This window comes from Amblyomma americanum, chromosome 6, assembly GCF_052857255.1.
Source record: "Amblyomma americanum isolate KBUSLIRL-KWMA chromosome 6, ASM5285725v1, whole genome shotgun sequence".
Classification (NCBI taxonomy): domain Eukaryota; kingdom Metazoa; phylum Arthropoda; class Arachnida; order Ixodida; family Ixodidae; genus Amblyomma; species Amblyomma americanum.
The window spans coordinates 146,117,839-146,138,211 of record NC_135502.1 but is presented as its reverse complement, the minus strand read 5'-3'; the positions used below and the strand labels follow the sequence as shown (position 1 = coordinate 146,138,211).

The window sequence follows — 20,373 nt, the reverse complement described above, 5'->3', positions numbered from 1 at the left end:
ATTGCTTTTTGCATGTGAAACCCAGATGCTCGACGCAGTTTATGGTTGTTTTTAAAACCTATAAACTCTTGCACCTGCTGCAATTGGTCGAGGAAATGTGCCGGCACCGAGTTCGCTTCTGTATTCGCTTTGCGAGGAGAAAGGAGAGATTTTATTTTTGTAACCGCGGAAATGTTCGCAATGAGCTGCCGGTAAGAAAGCTAATTGAATATGAGTGACGCCCAATTAAACACCGTCTTAAAGCTGAGACCAGGGATTACATTTCTGAAACATGCAGTGCTCACGTGGGTTGAATTTAATGTAATCTACGCTTTGTAGCAGCGAAAGTGTTCTGAATAATGAGCGTCCATTGACCTCAAAGCGCTGTGTGCAGTAGTGCAGGCCGGTATATAGAAGTGTCCTACTGTTCAATGAGAAAAGGGTTTCTCCTGTGGAAGTTCGATATGCACAGAGAAGCACGTTGATCATAAGCTCTGATTTCATTATTTGAATGAGACTGTTCAAATCAAAAAAGTACTTAAGCGTTTTTTTACAGACCCCTCAAGTTGTGTTGCAATTGCATTTTACAAACTTGCCCTCTGTTCTTCGCAGCTTTGCTATCTCCGACATTTTCCGTAGTCGAAGCCACAGGTGCAAGCTCATTCGAAGTTGCTTGGCTGTTCCCTCAGCCGTATGTTCGTCACATCAGCGGCTTTAGCGTGCGGTACTGTCCGAACAAAGTCCGCTCTTGTTTCTTGGCTTACACTAATGAAACCACTCTGACTGTCGACGGCCTTACGCCTAAAACGGCTTTCTATATACGCGTGGCAGCAAATTACAAGGATTCAGTGGGAAGGATTCAGCGAGGACCCGAGGCAATGGAGTCTGTTACTACGTGGAGCGACGGTGAGTAGAATTTCATGTGCTTCACATATACCGTTCCGCAAGTTTTTTCCGTGATAACGAATCCGAAACGCACTCGACAGTGCGCAAAGGTGGCTCAATGCTAAGTAGGCGTTTAATCATTGAATATGTAACTGCAGAGCAGCGTGCTCAATATCTTCCAATTTAAGGATGCGAGCATAGAACGAAACGGATGCTGTCACAGCTGTCGACATAAAAGTGAATCGCAAACTGCTCGGTGACGTGGCGGAACATTTACTGCTATCTCTCAAGAGCAATCGCAAAATAAATTTTTCCCCTTTTATTGAAGCGTATACAGCGGATTCTAACCGTGAATGAACACTCCTTTAATTTTGATTCGAATGGTAATAGCGAGCAGTAGCTTCTGTCATCATCACCTTCAGCCTAAAAGCATGCCCGCCCGGACAATGACCTGTAGTATTGAATCCAATTAATTGTCTGCGGTGCCAATAGCACCACGCTCCCACCGTCTCATTTGAATCCAATTCCCCACCAAGAGACCGTCAGTTATCACCTCTTCACAATTCTCTTCCTACCCATCCTCCTTAATTCTTTTTTTAATTCTCCTACTAGACTGTCACGTGTGGATAAATTACCCATGCATTAAATACCACCTAGCGGTGGTGGGCTTCAGGAGGCAAACCTCTGGACGTCACTTGAATGGCGCTTTTATTTCGGCTTCCTCGCCTCGTATGCACAATCGCATGGCATTCCTGTATTACAAAGAGGGGGGGGGGAGGAATGAATGCGCCGTGACCACTATTTCTTAAGAAGGTCTGCTCTCATTGCCCCTGCAATATTAATACATCAATCGCTGTAACGAATGCAGGGCCAGATGTCGGCGTGAAGTCTGAAGGAAACGTTGAAGACGGCTCTGGGAGCTCCTTGCTGTCATGGACTTGCGTTAACAGCAACGTCGATTACTCCGAGGTATGTTTGAGAACAATCATTGAATTACAAGTGTCCAGGGTAGCTTGTCACTGAACCTAGTGTCACATGAAATGAAACGCGATGTGCTACTAGCGAAAGAATAAAATGTTTTTGCGGAAAATTTTTTTCTAACACCTAAGTTGTCTCTAACATTGACTGTTTGAAGTGCTATATTCTTTCGACTTGAAAGCTACCTAAGAATTTGAACAACGTCGTCATGCATTTGACAAAGGTGCTAGCGAGTGACGAAAAGACTTGCAGCCAATGCTGCTTTACAAGGAGAAACAGCGTACTTTGATATAAATAACTGCACAGATAACAGAGTAGTTTTACGTGGGATTTATATTTCAGGTGATCTCCAGTACGCATCAAACGCAATGGCCTCTAGGTGCTTTGCCTGATGTTTGCTCTAAAACCATTCTAACTCTAAGGAGAGAGTGCCTATGAAAACGCTGAAAATAGAGAGACCCTTGGGGTCACAAAAATGAGAAAGTCAAGAAATGCGCAAGCCGGAACACTTTTTTTCCTGCGGTTTAAAATAGAAGAGGGATGGGCTTTCCGTTACTAACTATTCTTTTCACCGAAACAAAAAAGAAATGTTTCAAAATTGACACTTTCTCAACATGTTAGTTGTTTCACGCTGCATGGCCCTAAGTCAATGCAGCCACAAAAACGGATGCATGTCTTCGTGGCCGAGTGGTCTAACGTCCCACTGCATACAGGAAGTTTTCTCAGTTTGCATACACGCTAGCATCTTTTATTTTGTTGCTGCTAGAAGGGATGTTCCCACGTTGTCAGCCAATTGACAATCACAGTAAACCAAACCACCTGACTCATCAAATGATCGTAACAAAAGACGAGGCATGAAGGAGCGCAATTTTATGCCTCCTCAATCAGGAATCTGTCCTCAACAGACTCACATATACGTAGCCTACCATACCTATACATAAAAAAATGAGAAGGCTTATCCTGACTGCCTAATCAGCCAGGCGTACAAGACGGCCCTCGGTCCACCGAGAAACACCTTCACCGACGAATTCCTTGGCCTAGGAATTGCGAACACAGTAGATGACCTCACAGAAACACAGATCACTATGCAGTTGTACAGATTCTCGGACACCAAAGTTGGCGGAGATGTACGGCCCAAATTCGGCATCAACGCCGAATCGATGGTGTACGACACCAGTTTGATACACCTACAGGTATGAAAATGGCTACGGTCAAACCTCTAAGATTGTGCAAATTACTAATGAGAGAGTAATTTCATAGCGTCCACTCAAACGCAGCTACAGGGCCACAAATAAAGGCTGCACACCTTACACAGAAACTTCGTAGTTCTTACTGTCAACCTTGAAGTTGCTGAGCTCTATTAGCTTTCCTTTGTCGCCGCATGGCAGCGCTTGAGTAGTGCGATGTCTAATGATTCTCTTATTATAAATAGCAGTTTTGCTTTTATTCCTCCTAGGTTTCGCAAGTTTTCTTTCGAAATCACGAAAGCTAGGTTATCGACAGATTTTAGGTATATTCCAGATTTTTTTGATACCCTTAATTGGCATTTTTTCTGGATAACCCTATTTCTGAAGATGCACACAAAACCAACCGAGATTAAGGCCCTCAAAACTACTCCACATTGCCCACACCTGGCCTTTCGCTAAGAAAAAATATCTCTTCGCAGCTTTTTGAAGAAGAGGAACATCTCTGGCAATGATCGTTCTGTTTTAGTACCGTGATAAACGGTTTATTCTTAAAAGACGATTTTCGAAAGCCGCTATCCCATGAATAGAGGGCACATGATGTAACTAAACTAAAAAAAATGAAGAAAATGCTGCTAATCTTTGAAGTACATGAGTAGAATTGAGAATCAAAATAAACCTTACGTGAATGTGCTGCCCTAGGAGTTAATATAAGTACAGTCTTGCTCAAAAGTCTTAAGGCCAAAGGTTTTTCGCTTCAGCCACACAAAATAGATATTACGGCACTAATGAAGGCCAAATGAGCTTGAAATTTTAGCAGGAGGTTTCTGCTTGCGGTAGAGAAGCTTCCTGCTTGACTTGTGTTTTGAATGATCCGCTACACGGACCTTTCTAGGAAAATTCATTTCGCTGCAGTTGAACGCTGTGGCCTTAAGACTTTTGACCAAGGATGTACATTTTGCTGCTGACAGTGCACCCAGGTGGGCGAATTCAAAACACCTCGTGTAAAAATAATTTCCTTTTTTTAGTGTGCATACAGGCGTCAAAGAGAACAGAACTAGCATCCACAGATTTAATTAGAAAGTTCATTCTTATTCACAAATTTATTTGCTACTTTTTTAAAGGGTTCCAAGAAAAAAATGCCGCTCTGGGGGCGAATCCGGAACTGAACGCCAAGAGCGTGAATCCCAACCGAACACAAAATCTTTCGGTTCGACTACTTGACAGGTAGGCCCCAGAACTGTCGCCGTGAACCTGCAGTTACGTATACGCGGTGGAGAAAAACATGAAAGCTCGCGACAGAGGATTCATGTTTCAAACAGGAAACGATACCTTGAAGAAGTTAGTGCGATAAGTGTTCTTGATCTAAATAATTATGAACCGGGAAAAAAAGATACAGTGGCAGGCAAAATAGAAAAACGCGGCAATCTCTATACAGCAGATAAAATTATGAAAATAGTGAGGAGAATAATCAAAATAAAGAAGCATGAAGCAGTGCACCAGAGGAATAGGTCATTTTCGCTTTCTCCAATTGTTAGAGTTGGCTAGAAAAGAGTGGTATAATTTTAACGTAGCTATACACAGTATAGGTGCGGAAGCATGTGTTCAGCCTGGTTGGCTTATGATTGTGCTTTGGTGGGTTTTCGACACGTCTGACGGCGATAAACATTAAGCATTAATTGTTAAGCTTCAATCGAGGTTAAGTTGACCTGATCTGTACACGCGGCTTCGAGAGACACTTGGCAGCGGACGCAGCGGACCGAGCACACGCTCATTTTCTGCTTGTTTCGCAGGCGCACGTGAACACATACGCCTCATATCAAGTGCAAGCCAGCGGGAAACAAAACAGCTGTTACTGACGAACTGGTGCGACTGTGCTGGACGCCGGAGACGCCCCCTACGTCTGACCACGTGACCATCGTCTTCACCCGAGGCTGTCAAAAGGACGACGCAGCGGCTTCGAGAGACACTTGGCAGCGGACGCAGCGGACCGAGCACACGCTCATTTTCTGCTTGTTTCGCAGGCGCACGTGAACACATACGCCTCATATCAAGTGCAAGCCAGCGGGAAACAAAACAGCTGATACTGACGAACTGGTGCGACTGTGCTGGACGCCGGAGACGCCCCCTACGTCTGACCACGTGACCATCGTCTTCACCCGAGGCTGTGAAAAGGACGACGCAGCGGCTTCGAGAGACACTTGGCAGCGGACGCAGCGGACCGAGCACACGCTCATTTTCTGCTTGTTTCGCAGGTTGGAATTCTCGCAACTTTGTTGCATTACTATTTCTAAGTCTTTCCCGTTGCTTCTGCTGCCAGTTGCTATTGCCAGTTGCTATTACCTACGACCAGTGTAAACGTGTTTGTTGTTCATCATGGGAACTGAGATAGCTGATTTCAAGCGTGAAATGCGCAAAGAAATAAGGGAACTGAAGGCTAGTCTAGAGCACATGAACAAAGATGTCGAGGACTTTCGTAGAGACTGTGCTGATCTGAAAAAAGAGAATGCCGCTCTGAAAGTGACAAATGAGGAGCTGAACAAAGAACTTGACAAATAAAAAAGATGGCAAATGAAAACTCGGTGCGGATCACCGCACAGGATCAGTACTCGAGGAAAAAAAACCTTGAGATTAAAGGCATTCCTGAGAACAAAAACGAAAATTTGATTGATGTTCTTGGCAGGCTTGGTGACGCACTTGGCGAATCTATAACGCAAGAAGATGTTGAAATCTGCCACCGGGTACCTGTGCGAAGCACTGCCGCTGACCAGAAAGACGGCGACGACGATACTGTCGAAGAAAGGCCGCAGCAAAACACGAATAGAAACAACAACATTGTAGTAGCATTCAACAACCGCGCTAAGCGCGATGCCATTCTTCAGAAAGCACGGAGAATTCGGTTCGGTGCAGATGAACTAGGTTTCTCAGAGAAACAGTCTGTCTTTGTTAATGAGCATCTGTGCCCAAAAATGAAAAAGTTGCTTGGGATGACAATTGGCAGGAAACGGGAGGTGGGCTGGCGTTACGCATGGGTAAAGAACGGCAGGGTTTACGCACGGAAAACGGAAACGTCCCGAGTTATCCGAAATGATTGTGAGTCCGACCTGGATAAGATGCGCAGCGCAACCGCCTCTCCCAATGCAACCGCCTCTCCCTGAGTGCCTACGGCCTGCTCTTTTTGTACTTGTCTGATTATTTTTGATGGCTGCTCCTAACGATGTTACCTGCCCTTCTGGCAACAGTTATATCAGTGTTCTGCATTGCAACGCCCAAAGTGCGCGAAAGAAAAACGACGAACTGGTTATTTTTCTTGCCGAATTCCGTTTCAAGTTTCAAGTTATTATGGTTACCGAAACGTGGTATTCTTCTACAGCTGATGTTTTGAATCTCCCGGGATACGAGAGTTTTTTTCTGAATAGGTCCCACCGACGTGGTGGCGGTGTACTACAGCTGGTATCAAAAGAGTTCGCATGTGTTGTACAGCCAGACTTTTCTGAAATTAATGCTGATTACGAGGTTATAACAACTCAAAGTGAAAATTAGTTGTTTGCTGTCATTTACCGACCACCTAATGAGAACATAAACCGCTTTTTTAAGTTTTTAGAAACGCTCTTGAATTTCACAATTACAAATAAGCTGCAAATCATTATAGGTGGTGACTGTAACATTAATCTGTTGGGTAACACTGCTGCCTCGCGTGAATTTCAAATTTTGCTTACTTCTTTATCTTGTGGCAATGTCATAACAGAGCCAACACGAATCACCGATCATTCAGAGAGCCTTTTAGATGTATTTGTGACTAATAATATGAGTGACTGTGTTAAGTCGGGCCGAATAATTACGGGACTAAGTGATCACTTTCCTATATACATGATCTACAAATGTAATACATTTCTTAAGAGAAAGATTAGCCACTCCGATTCGTACACTGTCAGAGATATAAGTTCCAGGACCCTAGAGGTGTTTAGGAATTAAATAAGCAGTATAAAATGGAGTCCGGTTTTTGCGTGCCAAAATGCTCAGCAAGCATATGAAATATTTCTCTCATTATTTAAGTCATGCTATCACACATGTTTTAGGCTGAAAACTGTAAACAAATCTAAAAAGTTACGCAAGCCTTGGATGACAGATGAGTGCTTTAAAATGATTAAGAGAAAGGAACAACTATACGCAAAGTTCGTGAAGACAAGGAGCTTAGATGACCTCTCAGCTTTCAATAAATACAGAAATTCTGTCACAACCACTTTGCATAAAACGAAAAATGCGTATTTTGAAAACTTATTTAACAATTCAACTAGTCAGACTGATGTTCTATGGCGCGAACTTAACAAAATATTGAATACTGGCACACGCAACAATCAAGTACTTCAACTAACAGTAAATGCTAACACACTAGAAGGGAAGGACCTAGCGGACGAGTTTAACAAATACTTTACAAATCTTTCCTCGGGAACACTTATACAAGACAGCGCTGAAATTAAAAAATATTTAGGTGCACCCAATCCTAAATCTGCCTTTTTTGAACCGACTACTGATGAAGAAATTTACTCTACCTTTATGTCCTTAAAGAATAGTAAAGCCCGGGACATTGATGATCTTGAAATTAAACCTGTTAAATACGTCTTAGACCTGCTGACTCCAGCTCTTTGTCACATTTACAATACGTGTTTACATACTGGTACCTTTCCAGATATTATGCAGTATGCAAGAGTAGGAGTGATATATAAATCAGGCGATCAAAATAACTTTTCAAATTATCGACCGATCTCAGTGTTACCCGTTTTTTTCAAAGGTCTAGAAAAAATAATATGCAAGCGAGTCACCAGTTTCTGTGATAAGCACAAGCTTTTATCTCCACAGCAATTCGGGTTCCGTCGAGGTATGTCCACTGAATTAGCTTTGTTGACGCAGAAGGAATTAATACTTAGAGGGTTTGAAAATAACAAAATGACCCTAGGTATTCTGATCGATTTCTCGAAAGCATTTGACAGAATTGACCACAAAATTTTATCTACAAAGTTAGAGCATTATGGATTTCGAGGAGTTTCTGGTAACCTTCTCAAGTCATATTTAAACCACCGTAAACAATGCGTCGTGATTAACAAAGCTCACTCTTCCCTATTAAATGTCACTTCAGGTGTGCCACAAGGCAGTATACTCGAACCGGTTTTATTTAATATTTACATAAATGATATAGTAAACACCAGCACACTTGCATCTTACATCATTTATGCCGACGACACAAGCATTTTTTTCCAGTCAGCCAGTATTGAAGAACTCACTGATTTCGCAAATGTTACACTTGAAAAATTCTCTCAATGGACTCAAATAAATAGTTTACAAATTAACGTTGCTAAAACAAGAGCCATATTATTTACTCCTGTACAAAAGGTTATCAGTCGGGATATCGACATAAAACTCGGTTCCGAACAAATAAAAGTCGTTAAAGAAATAAAAACATTGGGTGTGACGTTCAATCAACATCTAAACTGGAATGCCCACGTGGAACGCGTGGCGGGAAACCTGGCAAGAGCTTGTGGCGTACTGTGTAAGTTTAGAACGATGCTTCCGACTAAAATTAAGTTAATCCTTTATAATTCAATTTTCGCTCCCCATATTAACTACTGCAGTCTTGTATGGACGGACACAACTCAATCCAACTTTACCAAATTGATGCTATTACAAAAGAAAGCAATTCGTCATGTAGCAAATGCCTCATATGACGCCCATACAAGAGAACTTTTTGCTTCGTTTAATGTACTCCCCATACACCACATACATAAACTTAACCTCATTATGAAGTACAAACACAGTGTTCAAACTAACAACGAAACTTTCCTCAACTTATGTAATTTACATCGACCTTTAGAAGTGCCCTACATATTCAGAAACAGAGAACACTGGGCTATACCTTCTTCCCGCACTAATCAGGGTCGGCACATGCTGCAGTACCACATGCCTACATATTTGAATTTCCTACAAAATAAAAATATAGATATACATAACCTTAGCAAATACAAGTGGCAGAAATACCTTATTCTTGAAGACATGTGAGTTTAATTATGTTTCTCCGACACAAACTGCTTTTGTATTGCGGATGTATTGTATCTTTTTATCATCGTCTATTTTCCTGCTTCTATTATGTGAACTTGTGTACACCCGATTATATTTGACCCTTTGGAGCTGTTGACGCGATTTTTTTTTGTTTTCCTGCTAGATATGTTTCTTTCATTTTCTGTGCGTTGAATTGTAATCTTCATATGTATAAATAATCTGCGACGAGTTAACACAGATACATGTTCATTTCTCACATCAAAACTATTTCAGATATAGCACCTGTCTTACTGCACATTCCATTGCATACTTTTTTTTTCGCTGGTTCTAAGTCCTGCATGTATATATATATATATATATGTGTGTGTATGTGTGTGTGTATATATATATATGTAATAACGTGACAGTCTTGGCCTTGTCAATTAGGCGTGGGAGCCTCGTCAAGCTACTGAGTTTGTGGCTTTTTGCTCCTACCCTAGCATTTTTTTCTGTTCTTCAGGACAAAAAATGCTGAATAAAGTTGATTGATTGATGTAAATCAAGACGCCTATGTGCAATGCACAGCGCGAGACTATTTTGCATTTTAACAAGAGGCCCCATCTTTTGAAACGCTAACGGCAATAACCTTTCAAATTATGGGGAATAGTGTTAAAATGCAAAACAGTCTCGCGCTGTGCATTGAACATAGGCGTCTTGATCTACATCCATGTGCGGCGCGAACAGATTAGATCAACTTAATCTCCATTAAAGCTTAACCTCAGTGTAATAGTAATCACCTCTAGTAAGCGGTGCGCCACAATTAGGTGCCAACCACCGGCTAGCCGTGACTACCCCGGCAGTGTATAAGATATTAGCGCTCATGATGCAGGTGACATCCCTCATCGAAGAAGCTCTTCAGCCTCGTCATGGATAGCGCATAATCTATGGTGGCGCAATGGAACTGTCGAGACTTCGCTAATAAGGCCTCTTAAGTGCACATCCGCCTTCGCGACGGAAAGCTGAAGGCATGGGCGTTTCTACTCCGAGAGTATAATTCACTTCCACGCCTTTCAGGATTTTGCGCACACAATTCACCCTCTATGTCTGATCACCGTTGCATCACATCCTCCCTCAACCCAGGTAACTCTGCAATTTATATTCACAGTACAGTCCCGCATATGCCACTCGACGTTTTACGGTGGTGCAACACTTGTCGAGGGGTTGTCGCCCTTCTTGTTAAACCTGCACGCACAACCCTTATTCTAGCTTCTTTTTATAGCCGTCTTGACTCAGCATCTCCCAATCTTGGATGAGTTCGTTTTCTGCGTTCTACCAATTCGGGTATTCCTAAACTAGTTGGGGGAGACTTCAACGCGCGCACACTTCGTGGGGTTACCCATCGGATTTCTCAAGGAGCGCACACATCCAAAGCACCTTTTCTTATCATTACTTTCATCTTTTAAACCACCCGAATGCCTCTACCTGCCCACGAGGTGGCCCGTATTCTTGTGATTTGACTTGGTGGTTAGGCCCGGTAACCCTCGTTGGGCTGTTGATTCAGATAATTGGGATAGTGTTCATAGCCCTATTTTTGTCTCCCTCACTCCTACGCGTCTACGGCAAATACGCCACAGCGTACGCATAACATCGTGGGACTCTGTACGCGCAGACAATCGTTTATCTACATTCAACCCGTCTTCAGCACTGTATACCCTGTCGGCTGTTCTCGCGACTCAGACTATTACCACAACTGTAAATGAAGACGACCCAAACCCGGACATACACTTCCTGAATCTGTGGGCTCTTCGTCGTCAGGTGGATCTTTACGCTACTCGTCCCCCCGATGACCAAGCGGCTCTTCCTACTCCTCACCGCGCTACCGCACGTGCGCGGCACTATGCAAAGCGGCTAGGCTCGCAACGCTGGGCTGCATGGTGTGCCCGCCTGTCCTCTACGCAGGGCAATCGACATCCTTGGAGTGTGTTTCACGCCATGGACCACCCTTCTCAGGTTGTGAGTATGCTAGCCCGCCTTCACATCCAACATGATTTTCACATTCAGCAGCGTGTCCCAGTGCCCGATCTCTGGAGACGCTTCGTCAGAGTTCGACCCCTCCCCTTTAAGATGGACAAGGATGATCATAGTGGTCATCGTCAGGCTAGGGCAAAAGCTTTAGCGCACCACGATGGCAACAAACATGGTGTCTTTTACGTAGATGTAGCTGGGCCGACGCACGGGTGTGGTACACGGCCGCGGTCATACATAAAGAAATACAAGTGGATGGGCTCTCCTTTCGAGCCCCAGGCACAGCACAAGCTGAAGAGGTTGCCATCGCCCTAGCTTCTTCTGATTCAAATTCCAAACACATAATAACAGACTCGCGTTCCGGCAGGTCGCAGTTATGAGGCTGCCTCGATAACTCCACTAGCTGAACGAATACTAAGAAACTGCAGCCTGGATACCGATCCTACTCCCCGCTTCCTGGTTCGGACTCCGGGCCATCAGGGCCTAGCAGGAAACGAAGCTTCAGACGCGGCGGCCCGAGCACTCATTCACCGGGCGTTCCCATTGGCTCCTGAGCACCTGGAACCTGAAGGTAGCTGCTTACTCTCCTTCAAAGCTATCACATCCTAATATAAAGATAGGCATTGCCTCTACCCGGCCCCTGCAAGGGGCTGGGGAAAGCAAACAAACGCTTTCTACTCCGATTATTCACGAACACAATGCTGAGCCCGGCAGTACTAAAACACTTCGATCCCCCGTTCACTGGCAGGTGCAAACACTGTGGGGAGGTGGCTGATAACTACCACATTGTTTGTGCTTGCGAGCGCAACTCAGCTCTCTCCCCCACCCCAACCCTACCAGAGAGGATTGGAAGGCAGCCCTGCTTGGCTATTCGGACCTTCAGGTCCAAAAGGCTTTGGTCAAGAGGGCTAAGCTGGCGGCTTCGAGCAATGGGGTCCCGGAATAAGGACTCCACCTATTGCGGGGCTCTTTAAAGAGCCTCACCTCTTTCATTCTATAAAGGCTTTTCACCACCACCACCCTTCTCAGGTAACAGGTTACACAGAGAGCATTCACCTCGCTTTGAATGTGGATAAGGATACACTTGCACAACAAGCGGCCTGTCAGCTTTCCACATCATTACTGCCATTAATGCACCTCTACGTCTCCTCCTGACCTATCGGTTACAGAGCCATCCAATGGGATTACTTGGCCTAACCATGGCAGAGCTGCTGGCTCCCATTGAACGCCTAAAAACTACCACTACACCTGGCCACGACGACATACCTAACACCTTATTCTGTTACTTGAAAGGGACTGCTTTGCGAACCCTACTTGATACTTTAAACGAAGTGTGAAATTCTGGCGTCATGCCGGGAGAGTGGAAGCACTCAATTGTGGTACAATGCCCAAGTTATGTCAGCCTCCAGTACCTCTCTTGACACTTCGTCCAATTTCCCTCACGCCTACCATCTGCAACCATTATGAAAACATTCTCGCCGCACGTTTATCGTCGTGGCTGGAATCCGATGATTGCTACCCAGACTCCCAAATCAAATTCCACCCACAAATTAAAACGGAAGACGGTCTTGCTACTTTGACTACTGACGTGCTTCAACACTCTCCTCAGAGTCGCCTTGTTCGAACCGCGATCGCTACAGACATAACAAAGGCGTTGATAACATCCGTCACTCTGCCATCCTTGCCTCCCTTCAAACCCTCGGTCTCCCTCACCAGTTTCTGCTCTCCATTCAAGCCTTTTTAGCAAATCGAACCATCATTGTGCGTGTCCACGGAAAGATTATTGGGAACTTCACTTCGAATAGAAGAGTGCCCCAGGGCTCCATTCTCATTCCTACATTTTTTAACGTGACTCTTATTCCTCTTGTTTGAGCTCTAGAGACCATCCCTTCGATCCGTGTGCTTGCGTATGCCGATGATATAACCTTGTGGTGCTGTCATCCAGATGTGTCTATCCATCAGTCGGTCCTCCAACATGCACTGGATATATTGACTTCTCGCCTCCCACTTCTGTGTCCAACTCTTCCCTGCTAAACCAGGTTTGATTCGTATTGTAATTAAAGCCGGCTTACAGAAAGCTCCCCCTTTAAAATTTACGGTACATAATTCTCTGATTCCTCAGGTAGAAACTGTTTGTATTCTTGGCCTTCACCTTCATACATATGGGATGGGCACCCCGTGGCTGACAGCCACCCGTAAATCGGCTCACGCTAATCTAGGACTGATTCGTTGCATTGCTAAAGGCTCTGGTGGCGAGCGCGCTCATACAGACCGCCAGCTTGTGCGCTCTATCTTTCAGCCACGGGTTATATATCAGGCAGAATTTCAACGTATCACCCGCAGACAGTGGGACTCGCTTGAAGCTATCAATCGTGAGGCTATGCGCGCCATAATATATCTGCCTTGCTTAACACCCATACCTGTGCTACAGGAGTTCGCCCAACTTGATACATTCAGTGAACTCGTCGGCCAATGGGTGGCAAACAGAGCTCGAAAACTTCTCTCCAACTTAATCGTTTTAGGAAACTGAGTCTGTGGTCATACTGCCAGCTCACAGACATTTGGCCTACTGTTTCATCGTCGGTATCAGTCGCATATCTGCCTGAAGGGTGCATATTGTACACGGATGCATCACATACTGCAGGGAGTGGAGTAGCTGCTATGTACAGTCCCTCCCATTCTCATCTCCACTATCGCGTGAAGTATACCGCGGATACGTGCACTTCCCTGGCATTGGAACTTCAAGCCATTTGTAATACCATTGCTTCGCTTCCGCTCGTTCCCACATTAAATACAGTTCATATTTACACTTACTCGTTCGCCGCCCATAAACAGCTTAAGACTGTTAGGCGCACATTCCAGATTAAACAATCAATTCATGTGCTCTGCTCAAAGTACGCATGTCCTGTGCGAATACACTGGGTTCGCGGCCATGCTCAAGATCCACCTAACGTTCAAACGGATGCCATGACTCTCTTTCACACATCAGATGGCCCACCACCTTCCCCTCCGCCCCCACATTCGTTCCTGTCGCGTGTTTTCCGACTGCGAAGTTCTGAGCCAGCGAACACGCGGTCTAATTCCTTCGTGTTCCGCCCTCTCCCCCGTAGTCAATACTCGGCAGGAGGAGGTATCCGTGCGCCGCATTCGGGCTGGGGCAGCTCTGACACCATCTGTCCGTCATCTGTGGCGTCTAAAAGATCTGCCAGCAACTGACCGATGCCCTCACTGTGGAGCTTCACCGGACATTTGTGATGTGCGGCACTTGTGGACGTGCCCGGCGACGACTACTATTAGAAAACGGCTCCTCTGGGAGGTGGGCCTACGCTCGAACCACGAACGTGACTATGTGAAGTGAAATATGAACAATCATTTCATCGGCAGCCACTGAGACTACCTCAGCAAAATGGATCTTCACTCTTTCTTTTAACTTTATATATCCCGCTTTCTTTCTCCTTTTTCAACCTATGCCTCATGACAAACTTTTCGAATAAAAAAAACAACAATAACAGCACAAGGCGTGAGCAGCTGCGGCGTTAGCATAGTGCCCTTGTGCATTGGCCAGAGAGGCCCATCTGTTCGCGTCGCCGCGGGTTCGAAACCCCGTCGTGGCAAAATTTATTTTATTTATGCATGGGCTGTTGCTATCCAAGGTTTTGCCTAGTTTACCTTCAAGGTCAAGCTTCCCACAAACTCGGTGAACAGGTCATAACTCGTGAACTAGTGCTTTCATACTGAAAGACGTAGCTTCGAATTAAAGTGCCGGCTCCGGGGTTCAAATGTGGTTTCGTTTATGGGGTTTAACGTCTCAAAGCGACTGAGGCTATGAGACACTGAGTAGTAAAGGGTTTCGGAAATTCCTACCACCGGGGCTCTTTAACGTGCACTGACATTGCACAGTACACGGGCCTACGCTTTACCCACAGTTTATTTAGTAATGAGAGCGAATGAAGGATGAGGATTGCATGCAATCATGGCCAGGTGTGGTATTAAGAATTTTTTAAATTCTGTACTCTCTCTCCTCACTTTGAGAGGATTGCGACACTTCCATTCATTCTTGGGTGCGAGGCTACTGAGTAAGCTAAGTAGAAGTAAACTTTATTTAAATAATTTGCTGTTTCCGCATAATCAATGCAAGTTTTCCGAGTACTATATTGATGTTTTTACGAAATTGATGTACCCATATTATCACATCACATCAGTGGCCGGTGATTAGATAGCTGCTGTATAAAATCGGCACACTGAAAATATCATCCTACGAGTATAGAAATGTGAAATACTCTCTTGGCGACCTCGCTGTTCTCTTCCTCAGTGCACTGAGCCATGTGCTGCACGCCTCTATTTTTGGTGTAAGCAGTAATGGCTTCCTTTCCATCTTTGGCCGCAGTACAAAATGAGCGAGTATGGCCAGTGGATAACCTGCACCAAACTGGAGGATTGTGAAGTCATCATAGAGAACGACGGGAATGGGACCTTCACAAGTGGTTACCTAAAACTGACCCCCAGCCAGCACGAAGAGGAAAAGAGATTAGAGGTTCGAGTTCGAGGCTGCAATAGCTACGGATGCGGAAAAGAAAACCACGTCGAGGTGCACCCGCACGCAATAGGTACGTCAAACTGCAGTAATCGACTGAACTGCGCTCATTCCGAAGTATTTTTTTGAAACGGAAAGGCACTGTCATGTCGTAAAGTATGACGTGTTATGCATGAGGTAACACTATAAAAATCTTAAAATGAAAGAGAAACATAACTGTTTATGCGCTTAAAGCGAAGATGCCATGTTACATGAAAACATTCTATACAAATGAAATTACTTTATAGATAGTACAAAATATTCCTGCAATCTAATGCATCATTATTCCTCATGTATAAATCGTCAAGCGTGATTCCTAAAACTTCGTCTTCGGCTAAAGAAACAATGGTAGATACTTGAAAATTTTATCTGAAATAGCATTCACGGTTGTTAATTTTTTTTGCCGCTCCCGAGTCTATCTGGACTATGTGGCGACAGAATGAAAATTCGCAGCAGCGTCTACACCGAGCCATACATGACGTTTACCGCCCCTATCGGCAAACTTCCGGATGGCGAGAGGGTGAACGTTGAATCATATTATTGGATAGTATTACAGCACATACGCCGTTCATCCAACATAGAAGGTATACCCAGGTGCACATATAAACATTCTTGGCATGCTGGCGTGCGTTGGTTAGGACATGGCAACGTTAACTGAACCTTTCATCTACACTGTCTACAACAGCAGAGTTTTTAACGCGATAGCATTAAGGCCTTCGTTCTGCAGAAAATCCGGCGTCATCGTCGTAACCGGCGCCCTGAGCGAAAATAAGGTTGCATGTCGCGTGAACTTGTGCTTTCTTCGCAACCTGCCCCGCCATGGCAGGTGGCGTGCTGCCCACCGGATTAAGAGCAAGCTGCCTACCGTAGCAGGTAGCAGCTGGGGAGAGCAAATTGAGTCTCAGAAGCCCCATCATTGGCTGTGTTTTAAACATAAGCCTGTCGTGGCAGTGGCGTATCGCTTAAAGGCCGCACTATAGCAGCAGTAAGGGTTTTAGGACTCCAAGAGGTCTATGGATGCAAAGTAGAGAATGATCAATTTCGCATATATGGGCACTAACTCTTTAGTGTAACCGTTACACCGTTAAAGAGGTGCTTAAGGGTAGCCTGCAGTTTATTTTTTCAATCGCTTTATTTCGTAAAGTGCACCCGAGCCTGTTTTTTGCACTTTTCGCGTTTGTCCGCTGAGATAACACTAAAGTTGAACATGTAAATTTCGATAAATATGAAAGAAGAGTCATACCCTCATAACGAAAGCGGTGGTCCGCGTGGTGATACGAGGGGCCATAGCGGCAAGACAGAAGAAAACTAGTTGTCGGTGTTCGCGTGATCGCTCTTTCGTACGCGATGAGAGGTGCCGCTGTTTGTCAGCCGTGCTACAACCTCATATCCAGTAAAAGTTTCTGGTTTGCACGTTTTGTTTCAGTTTGCGTAATTACCAACACCGCGGATCGTAGAATCTCGATCTCCAAAGATACGGGGTGCCATAAGCACGGAAACTGCAAAAGCGGTCATTTCCTTCTGTTCAGACAGTTTAAATACACCGAAATACACCGCAGGCAGACCGGCATTCGTGTGATGAAATGCATTTATTCATTGAAGTGGGTGACGTAAGTACATTTCGAAATACGTGGCGTAATTGTCACGTGCGAACTGTCGGATGGTTATGAGGACGATAAGGCTATCGGGCCATAGCTTACTGAAACTTGTTTAAGTTCAGTGAAAAAGAAAACCACAAATTTCAAGCTTCATGTTGCAACTTTTGCCACTTTTTGCTTGCTGCAGTGACCGTGAGCGGGGATCGCAGCGTAGATGGGTAAGGATTCTCTGCTACAGCCATAAAGATCATGAATTGCTGCCTCTACAAACAACCTCGGTCTGGTGCATACCAGCCACCATTTTTGCTGCTAGTAATGCTCGAGATAAACCCTTGAGGACATTTGACAACTCACGATACTGAATAACCGAAGCCAAGTACAGGCGCGTAAAGGGTGCAAAAAGTAATACCATCCCAACCAAAACGCGAATAAAATTACAAATTGCCTCAATATTCTCGCCTTGTTCACAATGAAGGTTGATTATAGTGGCGGCGCTTTAACAGCGGCGCACGCATAAGAGGTATCGCTTGAGTAATGTTCCGCACATAAAGCGACGCACCGAAGAACAACGAGCACGCTGCAGACAAAATCGGGCAAGAGAGTTAGCTACGGCCTGGAAAAGGACTTAAACACAGCTGGGCGGTGAATCGTAAACACGACCGAAATTATTTTCAAGCATAAATGAAGAAACAAAAGTGTAGCTGAACGGGAGCGGAATGTCAGAGCAGGTAAGCACAGTGATTATGAATACTCAAGTGGGTGCCAATACAAGGTAAGAGAAGTAGGCTAAGGAAGAGAATCGATGAGCGGATGAGGTTAGGAAGATGCATAGAATCCTTTGAACTAAGTCATCACAGGTTCACATTCCTACAATAGTTATTTTTCTGCGTTGTAAGCTCCGATGTGGAATGCATGAAAAGCCTTTTTGATATTGATGCCTAGGTACTTGATCTACTCTCGATGAGCTGTACAACGATCACCACTGATATCTCCTAAAAGATCGCAGCTGAGCTGATGTTGCTTAAATGCGGGGCTACGTTGAATGTAGCCAGAATATTTATCTCATTGTGGACTCTCGGGAACCAGCAATTCATATACCTTTACATTTCATGGTAGACATTACCGCTGCTTGGAGAATTGCTTAACAGCCACTGGTGAGTGAGAGTCGTTCTTTAATTGAGAAATACATCTTGAAGGTGACGCCTTATTGCCACACCAAGAAGATCGACCCCGAACCACGCCTAGAAGCACTTTTTGGCTGTTTACTGATGAGGCTGTCTATAGTTTTATCTTGAATAGAATAAACCGAGATTCGGAACATGGACCCAAAGCTCAGCACCCGCAGGTGTACCCAATGGTGGGGTTGTGAGACCCAGCTTGCCCTTCCCTAACAACTTCTCATGAAAAACCGTTAATTTATATAAAGTCTGTCACAGTGCGCAGTTTGGTCAGAAATTGGTGCCAGTGGCCAACCTGCTATCAACATTGCTTCTCTAATAATTTTTAAAGGATTTTACGCTTATAACCGACGACACGACGCCGGTTTCTCTGAGAGGCCGGATTCTTTAAAATAACGTGTAGTACTGGAAAACACAAAAACTGGTAGAAAAATAAAGCCTCAAAGAAAAATATTTGCTCTCATCACAGCAAAAACTAAATGGGGAATAAAGGCAGGCCATAATGAAAGGGACAGAACAGAAGAGGAAGAAATAAAAACAAGCCCAGCGATCCTCTATCCAAGCGAAACACGCGGAATTTCGGGATATTTTTAATATTTCATTTATTTCCGGAAAAGAGGAGTGAGGCGAGGTAAAAATTTGAAATAGGTGCAACACACGTTGCTAACGCGACCCCAGTAGCACAAGGTGGCGGGCCCATGCGGGTCCGACATGGGCAATGAGGGCTGGTGGCTGCTCGCAATAAACCTACATGGGTCCTTCGTGGCGCAGTGCTGGCAAAGAAGTTTTGAGCTGCCCATTTTATGCCTGAGTTGGCCCCTCGTCAGCTACGCATGGGCTTAAAAAGAGCGGCCAGCCCACCTGGGTCCGACCACAGATACATGCGGGCAACAGTGCGGGCTCTATCATGGCGAAGTGTGGGCAGCCCCTCTTGGGGCTGCCCGTGCAGCGCCTTGAGGGAGCCACGGTGGATTTGTGTGGGCAGAGAGATATTACTCCCGCCTTCGCCCTACATGGGTCCAGTGTGGAAAATACAGGGGCTAAAAATTGGGCTGCACAGCGGCGAAGCGTTGTAGGCATGCAGTTTGGGCTGTCTGAGCAACGCCTACGTTGGTCCCGCATGGGCTAGGCGTGGGAACATTTGTCATTTCCGCATCTTCCCCGCCTCTATCCTAAACAGGGTCTGTAAGGGTTAAGTATGGGCTGTATGCATGCCACCACAGATACATGCCGGCAACAGTGCGGGCTCTATCATGGTTCAGTGTGGGCAGCCCCTCATGGGGCTGCCCGTGCAGCACCTTGAGGGAGCTACGGTGGTTATGTGTGGGCAGAGAGATAGTATTCCCGCCTTCGGCCTACATGGGTCCTGTGTGAAAAATACAGGGGCTAAACTTTGGGCTGCACAGCGGCGAAGCGTTGTAGGCATGCAGTTTCGGCTGTCTGAGCAACGCCTACGTTGGTCGCGCATGGGCTAGGCGTGGGCACGTTTGTCATTTCCGCATCTTACCCGCCTTTATCCTAACCAGGGTATGAAAGGGCTAAGCATGGGCTGCATGCAGTACGTGTGCATAAAATATGGGGTTACATGATGGTGAAGTGCGGGCATACCCAATAGAGGTGACCCCTGCAGCACCCTCAAGGATCCAAGGAGGCTAGCTGCGTGTGGGCAAACATAAAATATTCCCGCCTACAGCCTACGAAGGCACTGCGTAGAAAATACGTGGGCGGCGCATGGGCATATATCAGCTATTCCCGTACCTTCCCCGCCTAATCATCTGGTAGAAAAGGGCTATGTGTGGACTATGCAGTGGAAAAATGTGTGAGCGTGAACCTGGGCTATACGACGGTGAATTGCGGGCAACCGCGATGGGTGCTTGCCGTGCATCACTCTGACGAAACTGTGTGTGGAAACAGGAGTATTTCAGCCTGCAGCCTTCGTA

General features: G+C 45.3%; 1 protein-coding gene across 7 annotated transcripts in view; it reads left to right on the top strand.

Annotated features, from left to right (window-relative positions):
• The first annotated feature begins 4,761 nt into the window (after positions 1 to 4,761).
• The window catches only part of LOC144094131 (uncharacterized), a 61,155-nt gene continuing 45,543 nt past the window's right edge, over positions 4,762 to 20,373 (top strand). For 5 of the 7 annotated variants that reach the window (XR_013306423.1, XM_077628052.1, XM_077628051.1 and 2 more), the window contains exons 1-2: positions 4,762 to 5,281; positions 15,472 to 15,691. Coding sequence is in view for 5 of the 7 variants with exons in the window: in XM_077628052.1 (XP_077484178.1) it covers positions 15,478 to 15,691 (214 nt within the window). In the remaining 2 variants the exon portion in view is untranslated. Of the gene's footprint in view, positions 5,282 to 15,471; positions 15,692 to 17,442; positions 17,474 to 20,373 lie in introns of all 7 variants that reach the window. The other 2 variants (XM_077628055.1, XR_013306424.1) reach the window with 2 other exon arrangements.